At 34.5% G+C, this 20,046-nt stretch overlaps 2 protein-coding genes across 2 annotated transcripts; both read left to right on the top strand.

Annotated features, from left to right (window-relative positions):
• Nucleotides 1–5,110: 5,110 nt before the first annotated feature.
• Nucleotides 5,111–6,915, top strand: LOC111432371. Its single transcript, XM_023069220.1, has 5 exons — nt 5,111–5,202; nt 5,328–5,523; nt 6,066–6,409; nt 6,717–6,783; nt 6,907–6,915. The coding sequence occupies exons 1-5, from the start codon at nt 5,111–5,113 to the stop codon at nt 6,913–6,915; spliced, it is 708 nt and encodes a 235-aa protein (XP_022924988.1).
• Nucleotides 6,916–15,793: 8,878 nt separating this feature from the next.
• On the top strand, nt 15,794–19,552 carry LOC111432497 (leucine-rich repeat receptor-like tyrosine-protein kinase PXC3). The gene is made up of 2 exons (XM_023069408.1): nt 15,794–18,893; nt 18,973–19,552. The coding sequence occupies exons 1-2, from the start codon at nt 16,547–16,549 to the stop codon at nt 19,296–19,298; spliced, it is 2,673 nt and encodes an 890-aa protein (XP_022925176.1). The 5' UTR covers nt 15,794–16,546; the 3' UTR covers nt 19,299–19,552.
• Nucleotides 19,553–20,046: the final 494 nt, after the last annotated feature.

The following is a 20,046-nucleotide window of genomic DNA, read 5'->3' as shown; positions in this document are numbered from 1 at the left end:
TTTTTTTTTTTTTTTTTTTTTTTTTTTCTTTTCCGCTTTTTCTCAAGCGAAAATAAACCTCAAATTTTTTTATTTAAGAAAATTAAATAATTAAATGTGATCGAGTGAATTTTAAGTTTTTTTGTTTTTTTTATTGGTAGGGTTGACTTTTTTTTATTAGTACTTAGTGAATTATGTTCCAATAGATCAATAATAATTTTTTTTAATAAATACTTTTGATTTAATGGTCAAAATAATAATTTAGTGTTTTAATTTTGATTTGTAGCGATATAATTTTTTATTCGGGTCATTTTAACTTTTGTGAATAATGCTTTACATTTTAAATTTTATAATAATTTAAATTTTGTCGTATAAAATTTCATCTAGATTTGCTTTTAGTAGGGGAATACATTGAACTCGAAAATTCGAACTGACCTCACCCAAATTATACGGGTTGGGTTGGGTTAGATAGAATTTTAGGTTGAGAGAATTAGGCCCTTGCTCGGGTGACCTCTTAGGAATTTTCCTAAGATGCATGTGAGTGAGGAAAAAGCAAGCTGAAAGGACTCGAGCTGGTTTGTCGGGATAACTTTCACTCCTAAGAAGCGAAGTGAGGATTCTCTAACTATTTACATTTGATTGGTTGTAACGCCTCATACCCACGATTCAGAATCTCACTTACAATTCTATTAAGTATTTCTTAGTCATTCTATCGGCCTCTGATGGCCCCGACATACCCTAATCCTCGCGACATTGTCAAGTTACCTACTTCTCGTTTCTTATGAGTGAAAACTACCCCTACAAACTAACACGAGTTATTCCAGCATAATTTATCCTCATTCACATACATCTAAGGAAAATTTTCAAGAGGTCACTCAACTTAGAATTGCTTCAATCAAAATACGCTTAGTCATGAAGCTCATGCGAATGAGCCACCAGGAAAGAAGGTGCAACTTGTTTGTATAGATAACATCATATCTTTAGTATCATTCTCATTTAGATATGGTCTCGATTCATTCATGTACTCTTCCTTTACACGAGTGTCACAAATTCGACCGAAACTTAGATGTTTGAATTTTTCGCTCGTTAAAACTATATTAAAAAAAACTTAATTAATAAAAAATAAATGTCAATTATAGCATTTATGGTTAATTAATAATTTAGTGAATAAGTTATTTCCAAAATAAAACTTGCATCAATAAGTTTATAATATTTACATTATTATAGGAGTTAAATTTCTTCCCATTATGATGCATTATTATAGAGTAATGTTTTGTTATAAGATGCATAATTAAGTGTGAGTTAATTTTAATAATAAACTATTATTATTACTATTATTGTTATTATTTTCATTAGTGTGAGTTCTTGTTGATGTGTCATTATCAAATGATTATTTATTCAATTGTTTATAGTTTTTAGATTGAAAATAACCAAAGAAATTATTGTAAATATATTGGAAGGAAAATAAAATAAGTTAAATTTTGGATTTTTAATCTTCATTTATTAATAGAAAATTAAAATATACGTAAAAAAACACAGCTATAAAATTCATTTTAAACTTGTCGAAACGTGTCTTACAATTTCGACCGTATAATTTAATGGTAGATTTAAAATTTTAGAAGAGTCAATCACATTAAATAATTTTCTATTCACTCATTCGATTAAATTTTATAACACCTCATGCTGAGGATTCGGTCTCAAGAAGTATTTAAGTGAGGACATGTACTCATGTTTGTCTGTGAAGTAATCGTCACTCTTAAATGCATTTTGTGAGATCTCGCATCAGTTGGAGAGGGGAATGAAACGTTTCTTATACGGATGTGGAAACTTTTTTATTATAGAAGTGGCTTGCGACGATACGTAATGGGCTAAAGCGGACAATATCTGCTAGTAGTGGGTTTGAGTTGTTACAAAATGGTATCAGAACCAGACACCCAATGGTATGCCAGGACGCTGGCCCCTAAGAGGATAGATTGTGAGATCCCACATCGGATGGAAAGGGGAACGAAACATTTCTTATAAGAGTGTGGAAACTTCTCCGAATGATAAGATCTCACATCAATTGGAAATAAAAACCGTGAAACCGTGAAACTGATTATTCAAATTCGTAGCCCCACGTCTTCTAATATAAAATATCATTTAACTTTAAATAAATTAAATTAGCATAACTTTACTTTATCAAATAAAATATTGGCACCTTGATTTCCAAATTTGACTCATGATTATTTTATCTTATCAATCTAAATGTTATCAAAACTAGCCTATATTATAATAATCTACTTAAAATAAATAATTTTCGGTTAGTCCCTCGACCTTAAATTGTGTTTAATAGGTCCCTATACAATAAAAGCGTCTAATCAATTTTTGATTTTTCAATTTTTTATAGAGATATTCATATGATTCGATAATGTGACGAATCTAGATTACTTAACCTAGTTATAAAGGTTAGGTTGGGTTAGATTTTTTTCGGTTTGGGTTCGGTTGAATTTTTTAAAAATTGAAAAAAATTCTGTTCGGTTTGCTAGTTGACATTTTTTTTTGTCAGGACCCAAAAATAGAATTATAACCTAACCCAACCCTACGTTACATTCAAAAGATTATGAATTTTAACATTTGTACCGATGTCAGTGATGCCTTGTGACTTGTAAATGTTTGATAACCGAATATGAGCATAATTGTAAGACATAAAATAAAAAGCCCATGGATATACTAAATATTTTAGAACTTTTGAAATCTATTAGACAACAACATTCCACTGCATCCCCTGTCACATTACTATTACTTTTTCTTCACTTCTAAGAGTGAAGACCATCTCCGCGTACCAACTCGAGTCATCCTATGAAAATTCTCAAGCGGTCCCCCACCATAGACTTACTCCCGGTAAAACATACTAAATTCAATATATATTTTTTTAACTCATTAAAAGTATTAAGCTCATTATCTCTAATATTTATGGTCATATTAGACCGTAAAAATTCATATCAAAATTAAAATCGATACTGTATTTGGCACTCGAACCGTTCCAAGAATATTTTTTGTTTTCGATTTTACTCGAATCGTGTGTCGAATAAAGGAAAAAGGTTGAAGGGTAGGGTTGAGTGTTGATTGTGATATGTCAAAGCAAGGGTTGTTTTCTTCCTCATGGAGTTGGCCCCCATATGCTATCCAAGATTGACCACACCATTTTGTATGGGTTGGAAGTCTTGTGTGTTTGGAAGCCTCGAGCAATTGCCCTTGTCCAATTCACAATCCTTAAATATCAACTTTTCTTAATGGTGGGACATATATCCCCTAAAGATAAGGTCATTTCAAAGATGTTTCATTAAAAGATTAAATAGGTGTCGGATTCATTTCATTTTACATGAATGTTGAGATCAAATAGGTGTCGGATTCGGTTCACTTATCGTTTTTTTTTTTTTAATAATTTCTTCTTTTTTAAAAACAACATTTGTTAGATTCGTTTGCCATGAGATTCTTAGAATCAAAGCTGATTTAGGGTGTTTTGATAGAAAATTACATGAACTGTGTCGGTTTGAGTAGGGATTGGAGTTGTATTAATTGGTAAGACACTCTCCGAACCTAAGAAAATGAAGAACGGGAACGAGACGAAATATCGCTCGCTTAGCTGCTTCGTGTTGGAACATTCAGTTCAATAGCTGCTCACGGAAGATCTCGTTTTTATTGAAGCCCTTCTCAATCGTGCTCTACCTCGGGTCATCGACATCATATACTCTCCTGAGTTATACCTCGAAGATCGATCTCTTGTGACGGAAAGATTGGGACCTAACTTGGAATTCTTCTCGGAGAAAAATAGAGTGTCTTTCTCCTTTACCGTTCTAGAATAAAAGTCAAGACGAGATATATGGTTTATGCCGGAAAGGTACGAAGTTGGACTTCTGAGACTCATCAAAACTCGAGACATGCCTAAAGTTGCTATGATGTTATGCATGCCTAAAATTGACCTTTTGAAACTAGGACCTTTTGTATGCATGTTAATCTGATACATAAATTGTTTGATATAGATGAGCTACAATGAGCTGACTCAGTCTTCACCATGAGAAGGATAATAGTTTATGGCGTTTGAGAGTGAAGACTATCCCCACAGACCAACACTAGTCATTCTAACATGTTTTATTCTCCTTCGAATGCTTCCCAAGAAAATTTTCTTAGGAAGTCACCCAACATAAAATTGTTTCAAATAAACTACGTTTAACGTTCCTATGATTGAGCTACCTAAAAGGAAGGTTCACATTGTTAGAATGGACAGTGACTTTAATTCTTTTAAGCCTTTCGTAATCATCTATCCTCATGATCGCTCTCATTTGGACGTGATCTCGGTTTTGTCATGTATCCCTCCTTTACTCGAGTGCCACGTAAAATATTGTTTTAATCAAACTACGTTTAACGTTTGTCACGTAAAGTATTGTTTTAATCCTTTACTCGAGTGTCACAAAAGTATTGTTTTAATCACCCAACATAGAATTGTTTCAAGTAAACTACGCTTAACGTTCTTATGATTGAGCTACCGAAAAGGCAGGTGCACATTGTTGGAATGGACAATGACTACAATTCTTTTAAGCATTTCTTAGTCATCTTGTCCTCATGATCACTCTCATTCGAATATGATATCGGTTTATTCATGTATCACTCCTTTACTTGAGTGTCACGTAAAGTATTGTTTTAATCAAATCCTCGCCCTATACAATTTTTACAATAAAACTCAAATTTTTTTATTTTTGAAAATTGAAATGCCAGCTCAACATCGTCTAGAAATTAAAAAATAATAATAATAATAATGATTAATATTGAGTTAAATAAATATTATAATGATTAATATTGAGTTAAATAAATATTATAATCACTTTATAATATGAAAGTTTGAGAGTAAAATTATAATGACTATTTTAGTTGCATTAGTTTTTGTAATTTATCCTAAAAAGTATGGCGTTCCCATTTCTTCATAGTTAATTAATTTTTTTCTAAAACACAATAAAAAAATTAGTAATAATCAATCATTTCTTTTTTTCTTTTTTCAAAATTTCCAATATATATATATATACAAATGAAAGAGAGAGTAAAAATTTCAAATAATTGAGAATCACCCGCCACAAAGTCGTTACTGATAGAATCAATGGCAGAGTTCCCTTGCTCTCTAGAACGCACAGTCGCTTCTGCTCTGCTCCTCCTCTCCACTTCGCCACCTCCTCCGCCGTCTCCGCCTGTGTAAGATTTCGAATCTTATTCAATTTCTGTTTTCTCTGTTAATTTGCTCTGTTCTGTTCTCTTTGATCGTCCGTTTCTTTCACTTTTATCATTCTCTGTTTCTGTGTTTTGTTGACTCTCTGTAGATCGGTTTGTCAAGACGAGTGGTTGTCTGAGGAGGACACTATCGGAGGAAGTTTCTTGAGAGAGATAACGGTGCTTTATGACTATTCGAAGTCTTGCTCTTCGGTACTCACTAGATCAGATGAATCGTCCGAGACTCGAGCTGAGGAGCCGTTGTTGTTCTCTACTCAGGCTTATCGCGACGATCTCAAGCTTCATGTAATTTTCTGTACTTATCACCTGCTTTAGCTGATTTCTGCGACTTTGAGTTTGTTCTTCTTGTATGTTGTTTGATGTGGTACCTTAGGCTCTGTTTTCGTTTGCTCATTTTCTGTTGTGTTATCCTGTGTTTTGGTTGAAGTAAAAGAAATATTGATTTGGATTGGCGTTTAGGATTTATTTATTTATTTATTTTATATGAATTAGTTTCTGGATGAGCTCAATACGATCGGGAAATCTTCTGCTGGTATCTGAATTTAGTTCGTGTTCAATAATGCTTGGCTTATCATACGCTTTATTATCGATGCTTGGCTATCCAATCCTTGTTGTTGTTTCTTCTTCGATATCAACGTCAATTTGATCCGAATGTTAGAATTTCACTTCCTCCAGACTACTTACCTATCTGTCAAATGAATTTCAACCGGTTTAATTTCAATTAGATGCATTCCAAGTCTTAATACTTCGATCGAAGAAGCGTTTAATTTCTAATTAATTTGATAATTTTGAATATGAAACTCTGAAGTCTAACAACTTCCCCACAGGTCGTGAGAAAGAGTCGTTCGAAGCTAATACGGATATCCGAGAACCGGAATCTCACTTCGACAGACGACGTTACACTGTCTTCAGGCTCCGTGTCCTCGGAGTCGTCTTGTTTGTCAAGCAGCTCAAGCGTGGTCACAAGCGCGCCAATCCATCGCCTGGTTACCAGAGCAGAGAAGAAGTTAGAAATGATTCGTCACGTATGGAGGAAAAGGCACGTCGCAACGGCTCATATGCGCCGGCGGGCCGAAGCCATTTTGAGTTACCTCTCTGGTGGCTGTTCCTCTGAGGTGAAGATACGCCAAGTGCTTGGCGACAGCCCTGACACAAGCAAGGCTCTCAGAATGTAATTCATTCTTCTCTCTCTCACATCTCACCACGTTGGCTGTGAAGTCTATGATCCCACCGTATGCTTTTAACCAGTGCTTCCAATTCACACATTTACTATACACGGTCGGATCATCTATGCCCTCGGATTACTTTCACCTTTGATGATAATTTATAACATCACTTTTGGGAATGAACTCTATTCTTTCTTATGTGAGTTCAAATATTAGGCAACACGTAGATCCAAAATTTTAAGCTTATGGATTGATTAGGATCAATTTTATATTCATGAAATTGTTTGCTCTCTGATTCCCCTTCCTTGGCAGCCTGTTGAAACTGGAAGAGATCAAGAGATCCGGAACAGGTGGGCGCCAAGATCCCTATATTTACACGGTACTAGACACTCTCAACTCCCAGCTTCCTCTCTACTTGATGTCTTCAAAGCAAGCAAGTCCAACAAAACACATTAATTTTTACAGCTTTACTTGGGAAAATTGAACATGTCTTTTTTTGCAGATTGCTTGACAAACTCCGAGTAGATCCGTTCATTTATAGCCTGGTCCTAACTCTGCCGTAGACAGTCTCTGGGAAGTTCTGATCGAGCCAGATTTGTAAGCAAATTAAATATCATAGAGTAGTATACCAGAATTGATTAAAGCTTGATATGAAACATAGAGCTTTGAAGTATGCATCATTGTTTCTCCATTTTGAAATCTCCTCAATATATTTTGTCCTTTAGGGGGAGAATCAACTGAATTCAGCTCTGTGACAGTATAATCTTGAACAATAATAAGAATGGGAATATGCCTCTTGACCCACTTGTGATTATGAGTTATTTTCTTATTGATCGATTTTAAGATTTTAGAATATGTTCTTAAACATGTGTACAATTTAATCTTGTGACTAGTATTTACTTGCAAGCCTTTTGCTAAGAACTTTCACCATATAGTTACATTATATAAGCCTTTAATATCTATGATTATCAGATGAACAAATTCTCAGTTTTATATGGAAACTAATCATCCATGATATCAAAGAGGACACAATTTCTAAAGAAACCCAAGCATGTTTTTCATCAATAAGAAATATATGTTGGTACCAAGATCATCTAGGCTGGAACAACTGCAACATAGTCCAAGACAAGGCCACATAAATGGCCAAAGTCATGAAGTTTGATGTGATAATAAGCACCGTAAAATGTAACCCTTGTGCTAATTGTGCCTGCTTGGAACTTAAAACTTGCAGTTTTGGATCTTCCAAGCCCTCTAGAAATGAAGGGAACTTGGTGGTTTGATGGGCAGCGAAAGCTTGGCCATCCATGGATCCATGGCAGCCATTTCTGGCATCTCCAATGGTGAAGGTGAGATTGTAAAACTGAAGAAGGTTATATTTGAAATTTTTTAAAGCAGAAGACATTTTTCAAAATTAACCCTACTTTTAAGAGTGACAATCATTTTTTGAAAACTATAATGTTTGGCACTGATATAAAGTACTCATATAGTATTATTAGTCAAAGTATTTGACTTGAGAGAAATTATTTCTTAAATAATTATTTAATGTTGATGGATCTCACGTTATTATTATTTTTTTATATGTATAAAAAAAAAAATCTTTCATAAATATTTATTTAATATTGATGATCCTACATTATTTTTAAAGGGATGCACACATGACAATAAAACTAATGGGAATAGTAAAACAAAATTTTCTATTGATATCTTATGGCACTGCAAGGTTTTACTCTAATCCATGATGGGCCTGGCCCAAAACTATCATAGTCTTAATCTTGGCCCAGAATAAGACGCAATTTGGGCTACGCTTTGGGCTCTATTCTTCCAAGTTAGGCCCATGAAGAGCAAACTCAGATATACGCGGCTTCATTGCATACAGATGGAAACCAGAAGTTGTTTGGAAATCCTTCCACCTCCATAAGGTAATTATCATTATTTTTTAAGGAAAAAAAAATTCATTTTTACTCTCTTGTAAGCCTTAATTGTAGTTTTTAAATTATTTATTGAATCTCGAACTTGAAGCTATAGTAAATTTAATACTCATCTTTAAAAAAATATTAAATTTAATACTCATCTTAAAAAAAAAAATTAAAAACTAATCAATCAATTTTGAAAAATCTAAACAATAAAACACATAAAACTTAGCTACAAAAGCCCTTTTTAAAAGGTATAATAAATTTCTCCATATATTCAATAAAATAAAAGGTTTCATTTTGAAATTGATTAAAAAAATCTAAAATTGCCCTTTTTAATTCTATTTTCTCTTTGACAACTTTACAAAATTTTGTTTTTAAAAGAACTTTTTGATAGTGTTTAGAGAGAGAAAGAAACAGGAGGCTAGAGAGAGAAAGAAATAGGTGAGACAATCCATGATACAAGGTTCATGATACATGTCTTCTAAAGTGAGGGCTGAATCCCAATAGCTTTTAATTTTAAAATTTTTAATTTTTTGTATTTAAAAAAAATGGTATATTTTTGCTGAGAATTATGAGTTATAAAGTGGGGTTCATCCCCACACCCATCACCCCTCCACATGACATTGGTAGAAAGGTGGGAGATGAAATTGGGCACTCTTTGTCCTTTGAGACAAGGAGAAAAAAAAGCCCTTTTTTCATCAACTTTGTTCCCTAACAAACCCATTGGCATTTTGTCTATCCATTTCCCTTTTATGTTTTAGCCTTGTTTCTTTGATTTAAGAACTCGAGTAATTTGTTGAATTCTTAATCTAATAATTGTATGAGCCAATTGTCTGGATAATTTAGGAATAAATATCTAATATTTTAAGAACAAAGATATCTAGATAGTTTAAGAAAATAATTTAGATATCTTAGTAATAAAGATGCATAAGTATTTTAAGAATAAACGATCATATATTTTATGAATAAATTGTCTCTACTAATGTTTTCGTCCCATAAAATCTCAAGAAAGTCTAAGTAGACTCAAATAGTAAAGTGTAGTAATATTATACAGAAGGTCTTATAATCTCTTACCGATTTGTGTTAATAAAGAGTGCTAAGTGTTTCCCATCAATAGTTATGTTCGAATATGTTTATTTTTTAAAGTAGGTTAGATGAGATAGGATGTCATTTTTACAAGATTAAGTTAGATTTCTATAGTTTGAGCATAGTGCTCGTTTTAAAATTTTCCGTTTAGTTTCTTACAAGTTCAAGTTCAGTATCTATGATTTAGACATAATACTAATCACAATCAAACAAAACATATGAAACTAAAAAAAAGAAGTTTGAATGTTTGTAAGATATTATAAATTAATTAGTGATAAGACATTGGGAAATTTTTATAATCAAGACATGATAATCACACAAATTTGTTTAGAACTTAGAGCCACTCTCGTAACATTAAAAAATGTATACCAATTATATAAACATTTATAACTTCAATAAATTAACAATTCATTTTCATTCTCGTTCAAGTCTATCTCAATTTTTTATAGAATAATTTTATTTGGGAGGCTCCGTCCATATTTAATTTAATTTCTATGTATCTAGTTCAATTTAAAAAAAAAATCTGCAATTTATCTCAAGCTAAAAAAATATTAAAGAAAAAAAAAGTTTGAAAATAATTAAAATTTGAGAATAAACATGCTGGTATGTTATTGAATATAATAAGAATAATTTAAATATTTTTGTTTAAAAAAAAAAGGATATGAAATTATAAAAGAATGGGAAATTAAGAGAAATGATTGGATATGATGAGGGTGCACCAACCAGGTCCTAACCCCTTGATTCCTGCCCCAATGTCCCTTCCCCTTTTTTTTATTCAACTTTTTGACTAACCAAAAAGAACTTAATAAATTATTATTATTATTTTAAAAAGTTACCTTTTCTTTATTAATATATTTAATTTTACATCAATCATGATGAACTAAACTATTTTATACTTCTCATAATTTATATTCTTTTTAGAAAAATAAAACATTCTTTAATTCTTTCTCCTTTCCGCCTATTTTCATTTTAAAATTTGTCATTTTTTAGGGTTTTGTTCAATTATTAATTTGTGTATTAATCAAATTATTTTAAAAAAATTTATAATAATTATTAATATGCGAGTAGAAATATTATATTATAAAATATTAAAATTAAGAGAAAATTTATATTAGTTACATTGTCGAATATGTTTGTGGTAATGTTTCGTTTTCATCTCCCACCGATGTGAGTTCTCCCAATCTACTCCTCTTATGGGTTAGCGTTCTCGCTAGCACACTATCTGACCATATTGTAATAATCCAAATCCACCACTAACCAATATTGTCCACTTTGACCCGTTACGTATTGCCATTACCTTTACAAGGAATGTTTCATTACTCTCTCCAACTGATATAAGATCTCGCATATATATTTCAAAAATTTTAAATTTGTATGCTTCAATAAAATTCAAACGAGTATGACAAATTAACCATGAATAAATGGAACACTTTATATGATACTAATCAAAGTTATTTTGGAGTTAGACACGCGCCCACATGAACAATAAATATAATCAAGGGATCAATTTCTTTTTTAAAAAATGGATCACTTGATCATTACTTGTTTTAGATCAGGATCGTCTAACTTGATCCTAACAATACACAGAGAAACTAACCACTCAATTTGTACGCCCGTGGTCAGTTCCAAAAAAAATATTGATCATCCGTAATGCCCAAATCCCGTTATGGAGCAACACAACAAAGTAAAAGTTCAGTCCATACAGTGACTCGGGTGGCTAACTACCGGATCACATAATGAGTATTTACCACAATAAAAGTCATCGTCATCATAACTATTATATCATTCATCGAATAGGTCCCATCATAGTTTTCAATCATGCTTTGCCATACATCATAATCATACAATGCACAAAGCACGCCATGTGCATACATATCTAACAAATTTGAAAAATAAAACGTTTGTCCTCTAGGAAAGTCTCATTTCTCGAAGAATTTTTAGCAAGCACGACAATTCACCTTCAACCTACTCAACCTTAATCCAACCCTACGTCCACTGATGGAGAAAATTTGAAGACCAGCAAAGACAGACGCAATAAAAAAATTTACTACGAGAAAACACCGAGAGATAGAGAGATTTAAGTCCTCGAAATTCTCGCTCATGAACCTGATTGAACAAGGTATCGACCTCCATGAGAGTGGTGAGGAAGCCTGATTGGGTCATAGGAAGAGGAGGAAAAATTCACCGACAACCTACTGTTCGTTTAAGAGAGAGGAGGACTCGAGACAGACTAGAGGAGTATCAACGACAACTGTAGGTGACAGGAAGCAAAACCCACCAATCGAAACGCCTAAACTATTCTAATTTGTAAGTTTAATCGAAGTTATTCACATAAAGCTTATGTTTTCAACCAATAGATCAGAGGTTCGATATTTATAACCGAAAACTCTTTTTTGATGGAAAAACATGTTTCGGGTACTCTACTACCTATTATGTTCGTGAGATGAATTCATATTTCAACCCGAATGCCCATCATTTGGTCCCACATCCCCCATTTGATTTGATACATATATATATTTTTAAAAAAACTTTATGATATGAATAATTAATGTGACTTCCCTCCAATAATTTAATGAAAGGAGTTTTTGTTTGCCTTTCTTTGGTTGTGCTTTCTTGGAGTTGTTATTTATTTTATTTTTGTTACATTTCAATTATATATTGCAACCCTACATCTAACTCTACCTTTGCGGAATTTGACTCATTGACTGAGGTCGAGGTAAAGGGAACTGAGGTCGAGGTTTAGAACGATGGGAGGAGCAAACCTAGTCTTGAACCAATGTAGTAAATAGGCATGTTGAAAAAGCATAACGGGAGAAAAGAAGCAACAAAAAACCTTCATCGAGGTCAAGGTCGAGACAAGAATCTTTCCGTCGTCGAAGAAACAAACCTGTAGAAATGTCATCGAATGGAAGAAGCAACAGAGAACCCTGGTTGAGGCCAAAGCTGGAACGAAGCGAACCGTTCTTCATAGAGAACTGAATTGGAGCTTGATAGAAACGACTCTCCATACTAGTATGATATTGCTCGGTTTGAGTATGAACTCTAATGAATTTGCTCTTGATTCTCCTAAAACGTCTCATACGAATAGAGATAGTATCGTTTACTTATATATTCATGATCTTCCTCTTAATTAGAACGGTTTTCTCTCAAATTCAAGTTGACAGTTAATTTAAATCTTAATTTTTAAATCGTTTTTTACATATTCTATATTAATTTAATGAAATGATCAAAGCTTTCTTAAAATTCGAAAATTAATAAATATGATATTAAAAATTTAGGAATTAAATTTAAAAAATGTTTAAAATTTGGGATTTATAATTTGATATTTAATTTATAACAATAAATATTGAAGACATAATGATTAGTACAATTAAATGACAAAGTTTCCTTTCTAATCAAAAGTGAAACTTTAGCAAATCTAAAATAACACAAATATTCTGTCACTGACTTTGACCAACCAATCAAATCTTCCCTCACCCCTGACTGTGCTGTTTTCTTACATCACAGCTCTGGCATTCTATCTTCCCTATTTTTTTTCTAATCAAAATAAATACACATGCATATATTATAAATTAAAAGGTATTATATTTTTGAGAAGCTTGACCATGGTTGGGAGAATAGTCTTTCAGCAATTCAAGGTATTTTTGTAATAATTATTAAAAAATAAAAAAATTATATGTTCTCTTTTTTTGTTTTAATTGATAGTGTTTTTTTAGAAAAATAATGGCTAAAAATAACACTAATTCCTATTAGTATTTTATTTGATGTGTATAAGGCGAAAGAAAACTATATGGTAGGGTTGTTCATATGACTCGAGAACCCGACTAACTCAGACTATCCAACTCAAACCATAAAAGTTGGGATCTGGTTAGCCTTTCTTTGGAGGGGAGGGATGGGTTGGTCGAATTTTTGGAAAATCGAAGGTTTGGGTCGTTATGCGAGTTGACATTTTTTAGTTAGGTCAACCCATCGAACTCGAAAGTAGAGTTACAACCCAACCTTACTTTTAAAATTATTATGAAAATTAAGAATATTTGGCGTATAAAATTGATGATAGTAATGTAATGTGACTTGTGAATGTTTGGTATTTGAGTTTTATGATATTTTAGTTATTAATATAATATGTATTGTTGATAAGTAATATTTAAAAAAAAAAAAAAATACAGCTCGACAACTCAACCCTCTGTTTTTGGATTGTGTTGGGTTGGGTTATGAACTCTATTATAGTTGCTGGGTCACCAACTCAACCAACTTAAAATTTCAAGTTAATCCAAAGATTTTCTCCGACATGACTTCATCTAAACCGTGTACACCTTTACTGTTAGCCGTTTTGGCAATAAAGGAATTTTTGGTAACTCTTACATGATTTGGAAAATAAGAAAAGGAAAAGAGAAAAAGTGACAAAACAAGAAAAGAGAAAGAAAAGAAAGGACCCATATTAAAAGATTTGTTTGAAAATGGATTCAAAAGCAAATTCGACGTTTTCTAAGAATAATAATAATGTAACGAAAAAGAATAGATGAACATAAAATTACAAGGGAATGTTGAGGATTGTTCGGAGGGAATCCCACATTGACTAATTTAGGGAATGATCATGAGTTTATAAGTAAGAAATACATCTGCATTGGTACGAGCCCTTTTGGGAAAGCCTAAAGCAAAGCCATGAGAGCTTATGCTCAAAGTGGACAATATCATACCATTGTGGAGGGCTTGACTAGGGGGAGGCTGCTCGAGGGCTCCATAGGCCTCGAGAGTCCCACATTGACTAATTTAGAGAATGATCATGAATTATGCTCGAGACATGACACATTTGGAACGAAGGAAGATTTTTCAAAAGAAAAACGAGAGAGAAAGGAAAAAAAAACGACATGGGTTACCCCATAAATTGAAATTGAGGGCATGATAGCAAAATGTGAGGGGCCTAGTTGTGTTTGTACATAGAGAGGTGAAATGATGGTTTAGGTAATGCAACATTTGGTCATTTTCAAAGAGAAATGTGTATGAGCAATCAAATTTGTTGTCACATGCTTTCCTCACTAACATTTCCTTCTTCTTCCACATGCAAACAATCTAATCTTCTCTCTCTCTCTCTTTCAAGCATCAAACTAGAAAGTTTTTAGTTTCTAATCATGGAAATTATTTACGATGATCTAGGATATTATAGATGTTGTTAGAGCCAAACCTCTGTCCGGTATGAAATGATTTAGAAAAGGTACATAGGTGTGATTAAGAAATGCTTAAAAGAATCGATAGTTATTGTTTAATGCCAATAAGGTGCACCTTTATTTTCGGTCGGTCAATCATAAGAGCTCCAAAATTAAGCATGTATAGCCTGGAACAATTGGATGACTTCTTGAGCATTGATTTTCCCTTCCATTCTTCCAAATTTGTTTAGAAAAAGTTTGAACCCGGCTTGTCCTAAGCTTCGTAGGTGTGCAAGGTTTTACTCGGCTGAAGTATATTGATGGGCTTTTTGGCCTACTAACTTCTTCCCGTAAGCTCAATCCACCTCTACGTCATCATCAAATAGTTATTAAAATTTCTAATTCAAAGAGTAATACGAACCAACTTAAAATCTTGGCTTAAAATGTATTATATGTTTGTCCAACTTTGATATACTTTCTTATATTATAAAGTTTTTGAAGACGTATTGAAAATAAAAATCCATCCCATCAATAGCAATATTTGAGCCAGTGATACCAATCCAAGCATGACAACAATTTACCATATATATGTTCAAAAGGATGGGATGGATATAACACCAAACTCATCATGATGTTGGAGATGACATCAATGTCTTCTTCGTATAAAAAAAATTAATTTAATTTCTCGAATTTTAACTAAGTTAACGTCTTAAAAGTTAAAATTCCGTCTTCATAAATTGAAATAATAATATATATTACTTGGGTTGAAATTTTTTTTAGTGGTGGATGGCCCGAGCAACTCGAAAAAGTTAACAACTTAATCCAACCTCTATTTTTTTTTTTTTGTTGGGTTAGGCGGAATTGTCAGGTTATTTTTAAAAAAATACATAGTGCATTAATAACTAAAATCTCAAATAACAAGCTATTCACAAGTTACATATGCATCACTAACATCTGTTACAAACGTCAAGTAATAGGGTACGGTAGGATCGGGTTGTATATAACTCCACCCAACTTCTACGTTGATGTAAACACTTGTATAAATATATTTGAGAAAAATTGTGTAGTAAATGATGAAATGTAGCTAAAAACTGAGCAACTTATGCCATAATCATACATTCCCCAAAATTTTGTAAAAAAGATTTGAGAAATTTAATTGGGAAAATGTAAAAGGCAGAAACTGGAAACTGAAGAAATATATTACTAATAAAGCATGTTGTCCCATGAATGATACATACATTACACACCACCACTCTCTGCCCCCTTCTGCAACACTTACTACTCATACTCCTTTCCCCTTTTCCCCTTTTCCCTTTCCCTTTTCTTTTATGCTCCAAACCCAAATCAATTCGCCTTTCATATCTCGTGATACTTTCATCCATTCCTCTCTCTCTTCTTTCTCTCTCAGACCCACAAATCCCTTTCCCACCAAAACCCTTCTCTAAAACTCTGAAATCAAAAACCCCTCTTCCTTCTAATCTCATGTTCTTCACTGTTCTTCTTCTTCTTCTTCGTCAATTTCATCTGGGAATAGTGTTTTCTCCATTGCTTCTTCAGGTTTTTCTGTGATGTTTTCTACTTTTTTCCCTTTTTTGTCTGTTGTTTCTTGTTGGTTGATTGTTTGCCTTTTTGGGTTTTAGCCTTTCTTCACTTGTTTTTTGTTGAATCTATGGTTTTGGGGTTTCTTGGCTCTCTTTTTTGATGTTTTCTTGTCTGGAAACTGGAATGTTCTTGGGATTGCTCTGTTTCTTAGATGGGTTTTTGTGGGTTTGAATTCAGTTCTTCCGACTTCCCTCTTTGATGGGTTTTCTTGGAAATTTCCTGTTTCTTGAAATGGGTAATGTGGGAAAGTGGGATTGATTTTTGCTTTGGTTTCGTTTGGTCTATTATGGGGTTTTGCCCTGAAATGTGTTTCTCTTAGAGGGAGGGAAGTTTGAGGAAGATCTGGTCTGGCAGCTTCGTTTTCTAAAGGGGTTTTTGTGAATCATTTCAATCTCTTATGGCCTCTTTGTGTTGTTATCTCTTCATTTTTCTTGTTGGGTTTCTTTCAAATTCCCTGTTTCTGGGAGCTGAGCTTGATGATCAAATCATCATGTCCTCTATTAGAGAGGACCTTCAAGTTCCTGGATGGAGCTCAAACATCTCAGATTACTGTTCTTGGAAAGGTGTTCGTTGTGGTTTGAATCATTCCATGGTTGAAGCTCTTGATCTTTCTGGTCACTCTCTTAGAGGTAATCTAACTGTGATTTCTCAGCTCAAGGCTCTGAAATGGCTGGATCTTTCCTTCAATGACTTCCATGGAAAGATTCCGTCGAGTTTTGCTAACTTATTCGAGCTCGAATTCCTCGATTTGTCTTTGAACAAGTTCGATGGCTCGATCCCGCCCGAGCTTGGTGGTTTGAAGAACCTCAAGTCATTGAATCTCTCCAATAATCTACTGGTGGGAGAGATTCCAGATGAGCTTCAAGGCTTACAGAATTTGAGGGATTTTCAAGTTTCTAGCAACAGATTTAATGGTTCAATCCCAATGTGGGTTGGGAATTTCACTCATCTTAGAGTTTTTACAGCTTATGAGAATGCATTTGATGGTGTAATCCCTGATAATCTAGGCTTGGTTTCTGAACTACAAGTGTTGAATCTGCATACCAATAAGCTCGAAGGCCCGATTCCTCGAAGCGTTTTCGCTTCAGGGAAGCTCGAGATTTTGGTTCTAACACAAAACAGATTGAATGGGAATCTTCCTGAAGAGATTGGGAACTGTAAAAGCCTTACTAGCGTTCGAATTGGGAACAACGACCTTGTTGGTGTCGTTCCTCCTGCCATTGGAAATGTTAGTAGCCTTGCTTACTTTGAAGTGAATAACAATCACCTTTCGGGCAATATAACGTCTCGGATAGCGCTGTGCTCTAATCTTACTTTGTTGAATCTAGCCTCGAATGGATTCACCGGGACGATTCCTTCCGAGCTTGGAGAACTGATGAATCTGCAGGAACTTATTCTTTCTGGTAACAATCTGTATGGTGATATTCCAAGATCAATGCTCAAGTGTAAGAATCTCAACAAGCTTGATTTGAGCAACAATAGATTTAATGGTACTATTCCTTCAGATATCTGCAATGTATCAAGATTGCAGTACTTGCTTTTGGAACAGAATTCAATCAAAGGAGAGATACCTAACGAGATCGGAAAATGTACAAAGCTTCTCGACCTCCGACTCGGAAGTAACTACTTAACTGGAAGCATCCCTTCGGAGATCGGTCGGATTAAGAATTTACAGATAGCTTTGAACTTGAGTTTCAACCATCTAAATGGACCGGTGCCTCCTGAGTTGGGGAAGCTTGATAAACTGGTCTCGTTAGATTTGTCGAACAATCATCTCTCGGGCGATATCCCTTCCGAACTCAAGGGCATGTTAAGCTTGATAGAGGTGAATTTTTCGAATAATCTGCTTACTGGTTCGATTCCTTTTTTTGTTCCATTCCAGAAAAGTGCAAATTCTAGTTTTCTAGGGAACGATGGGCTTTGCGGGGCGCCATTAAGCATTTCGTGTAAAAACTCGATCGGGTCATACAATCAAGATTACCATCACAAGGTCTCTTACAAGATCATACTAGCTGTCATCGGTTCAGGGCTGGCTGTCTTCGTATCAGTAACTATAGTTGTTTTACTTTTCGTAATGAAAGAAAAGCAGGAAAAGACAGCAAAATCTTCAGGGATTGCAGATGATGCAACGGTCGACGATCAACCGATTATAATATCAGGAAACGTCTTCGATGATAATCTCCGACAGGAAATAGATCTCGACGCAGTCGTTAAAGCCACGTTGAAGGATTCAAACAAGCTTATCTTTGGCACTTTCAGCACGGTTTACAAGGCGGTTATGCCTTCGGGTATGATCATATCAGTTAAGAGACTAAAATCCATGGATAAGACAATCGTTCATCATCAAAGCAAGATGATCAGAGAGCTTGAAAGGCTTGGTAAACTGAGTCATGCTAATCTTTTGCAGCTCATTGGATATGTAATATATGAAGATGTGGCTCTGTTGCTTCATCATTATCTACCCAATGGGACATTGGCTCAGCTGCTTCATTTGTCCACAAAACAACCTGAGTATCAACCCGATTGGCCTACGAGATTTTCGATAGCCATTGGAGCAGCAGAAGGGCTTGCTTTTCTTCATCATGTGGCTATAATTCATCTTGATATTTCATCATCTAATGTTCTTTTAGATGCAAACTTCAAACCTTTGGTTGGAGAGGTTGAGATCTCAAAGCTTCTTGATCCATCAAGAGGAACTGCTAGTATTAGTGCAGTGGCTGGTTCATTTGGCTACATTCCACCAGGTAACTTGCTTGAATCTTCATTGTGAACTGAAATGCTATAACTGAAATGGAAATTCTAACGGTTTGTTGTTCGGTTTAGAATATGCGTACACGATGCAAGTTACGGCACCTGGAAACGTTTATAGCTACGGTGTTATCTTGCTTGAGATCCTCACTACCAGACTTCCAGTTGATGAGGAGTTTGGTGAAGGAGTAGACTTGGTGAAGTGGGTGCACGGTGCTTCGTCGAGAGGCGAAACGCCTGAACAGATACTTGATTCCCAGCTGAGCACGGTGTCGTTTGGATGGAGGAAGGAGATGCTTGCAGCTCTCAAGATTGCATTGCTATGCACTGATAGCATTCCGGCCAAAAGGCCAAAAATGAAGGTGGTGGTGGAAATGCTTATGGAGATCAAGCAAAATTGATGGGCTCCCGACTTCCCCGAACTCCCGATGTCGTGCTAGATGCAAACGACGACATTGCATATGAAGATTGAATTTGAATCCTTCACGAAAGTAATTGTTTTCAGGTGGAACTGAGTGTCCATACATTATTGTACAGTCTGGTCGTTGTTTTCTGATCATCAACCAACCAGATTTGTATATTACATAATGGTTAACGATGTAATCTTCTTTGAGTTGAATACAGAGTTGTGAGTTGCTCTAATGAGCTTAGGGCTCTTCATCATGTTACAATACCATATAGAAACACCACAAAATCCAAAATCTTAATCTATTACAAAAGCCATTCTTTTTCCAAAGAACTAACGAAGTATGCGTTGAGATCCCACTCCCATTCCTAATGTGAGATTGCACATCAATTGAAAAGAGCGAAACTTGAAAACTTTTCTTTAGCAGATCTCCAATTTGAAAGTCTCGAGGGAAAGCCTAAAAAGAAAACCTCAAAAAGAAGAATATCTTCTAGCAGTGGACTTAAGCTATTACAAATAGTATCAGTGCTGGACACTAGATAGTGAACACAAAGTGATATGTCAACAAGGAGGCTCAACCTTGAAAGGGAGTGGACTCGAGGCTGGACACAAGTTGGTGTGCCAGCCTTCAGCCCCAAAAGGGGGTGGACACAGGGCTGGGCACAAGGTGGTGTGCCAACAAGGACATCAAACCCCAAAGGTGGGTGAATTGGGAGGTCCCACATGACAAGGTGGGTTGTGAG

This window comes from Cucurbita moschata, unplaced genomic scaffold (genome assembly GCF_002738365.1).
Source record: "Cucurbita moschata cultivar Rifu unplaced genomic scaffold, Cmos_1.0 Cmo_Scf00038, whole genome shotgun sequence".
NCBI lineage: Eukaryota > Viridiplantae > Streptophyta > Magnoliopsida > Cucurbitales > Cucurbitaceae > Cucurbita > Cucurbita moschata.
This window is presented reverse-complemented; position numbering and strand designations above follow the sequence as displayed.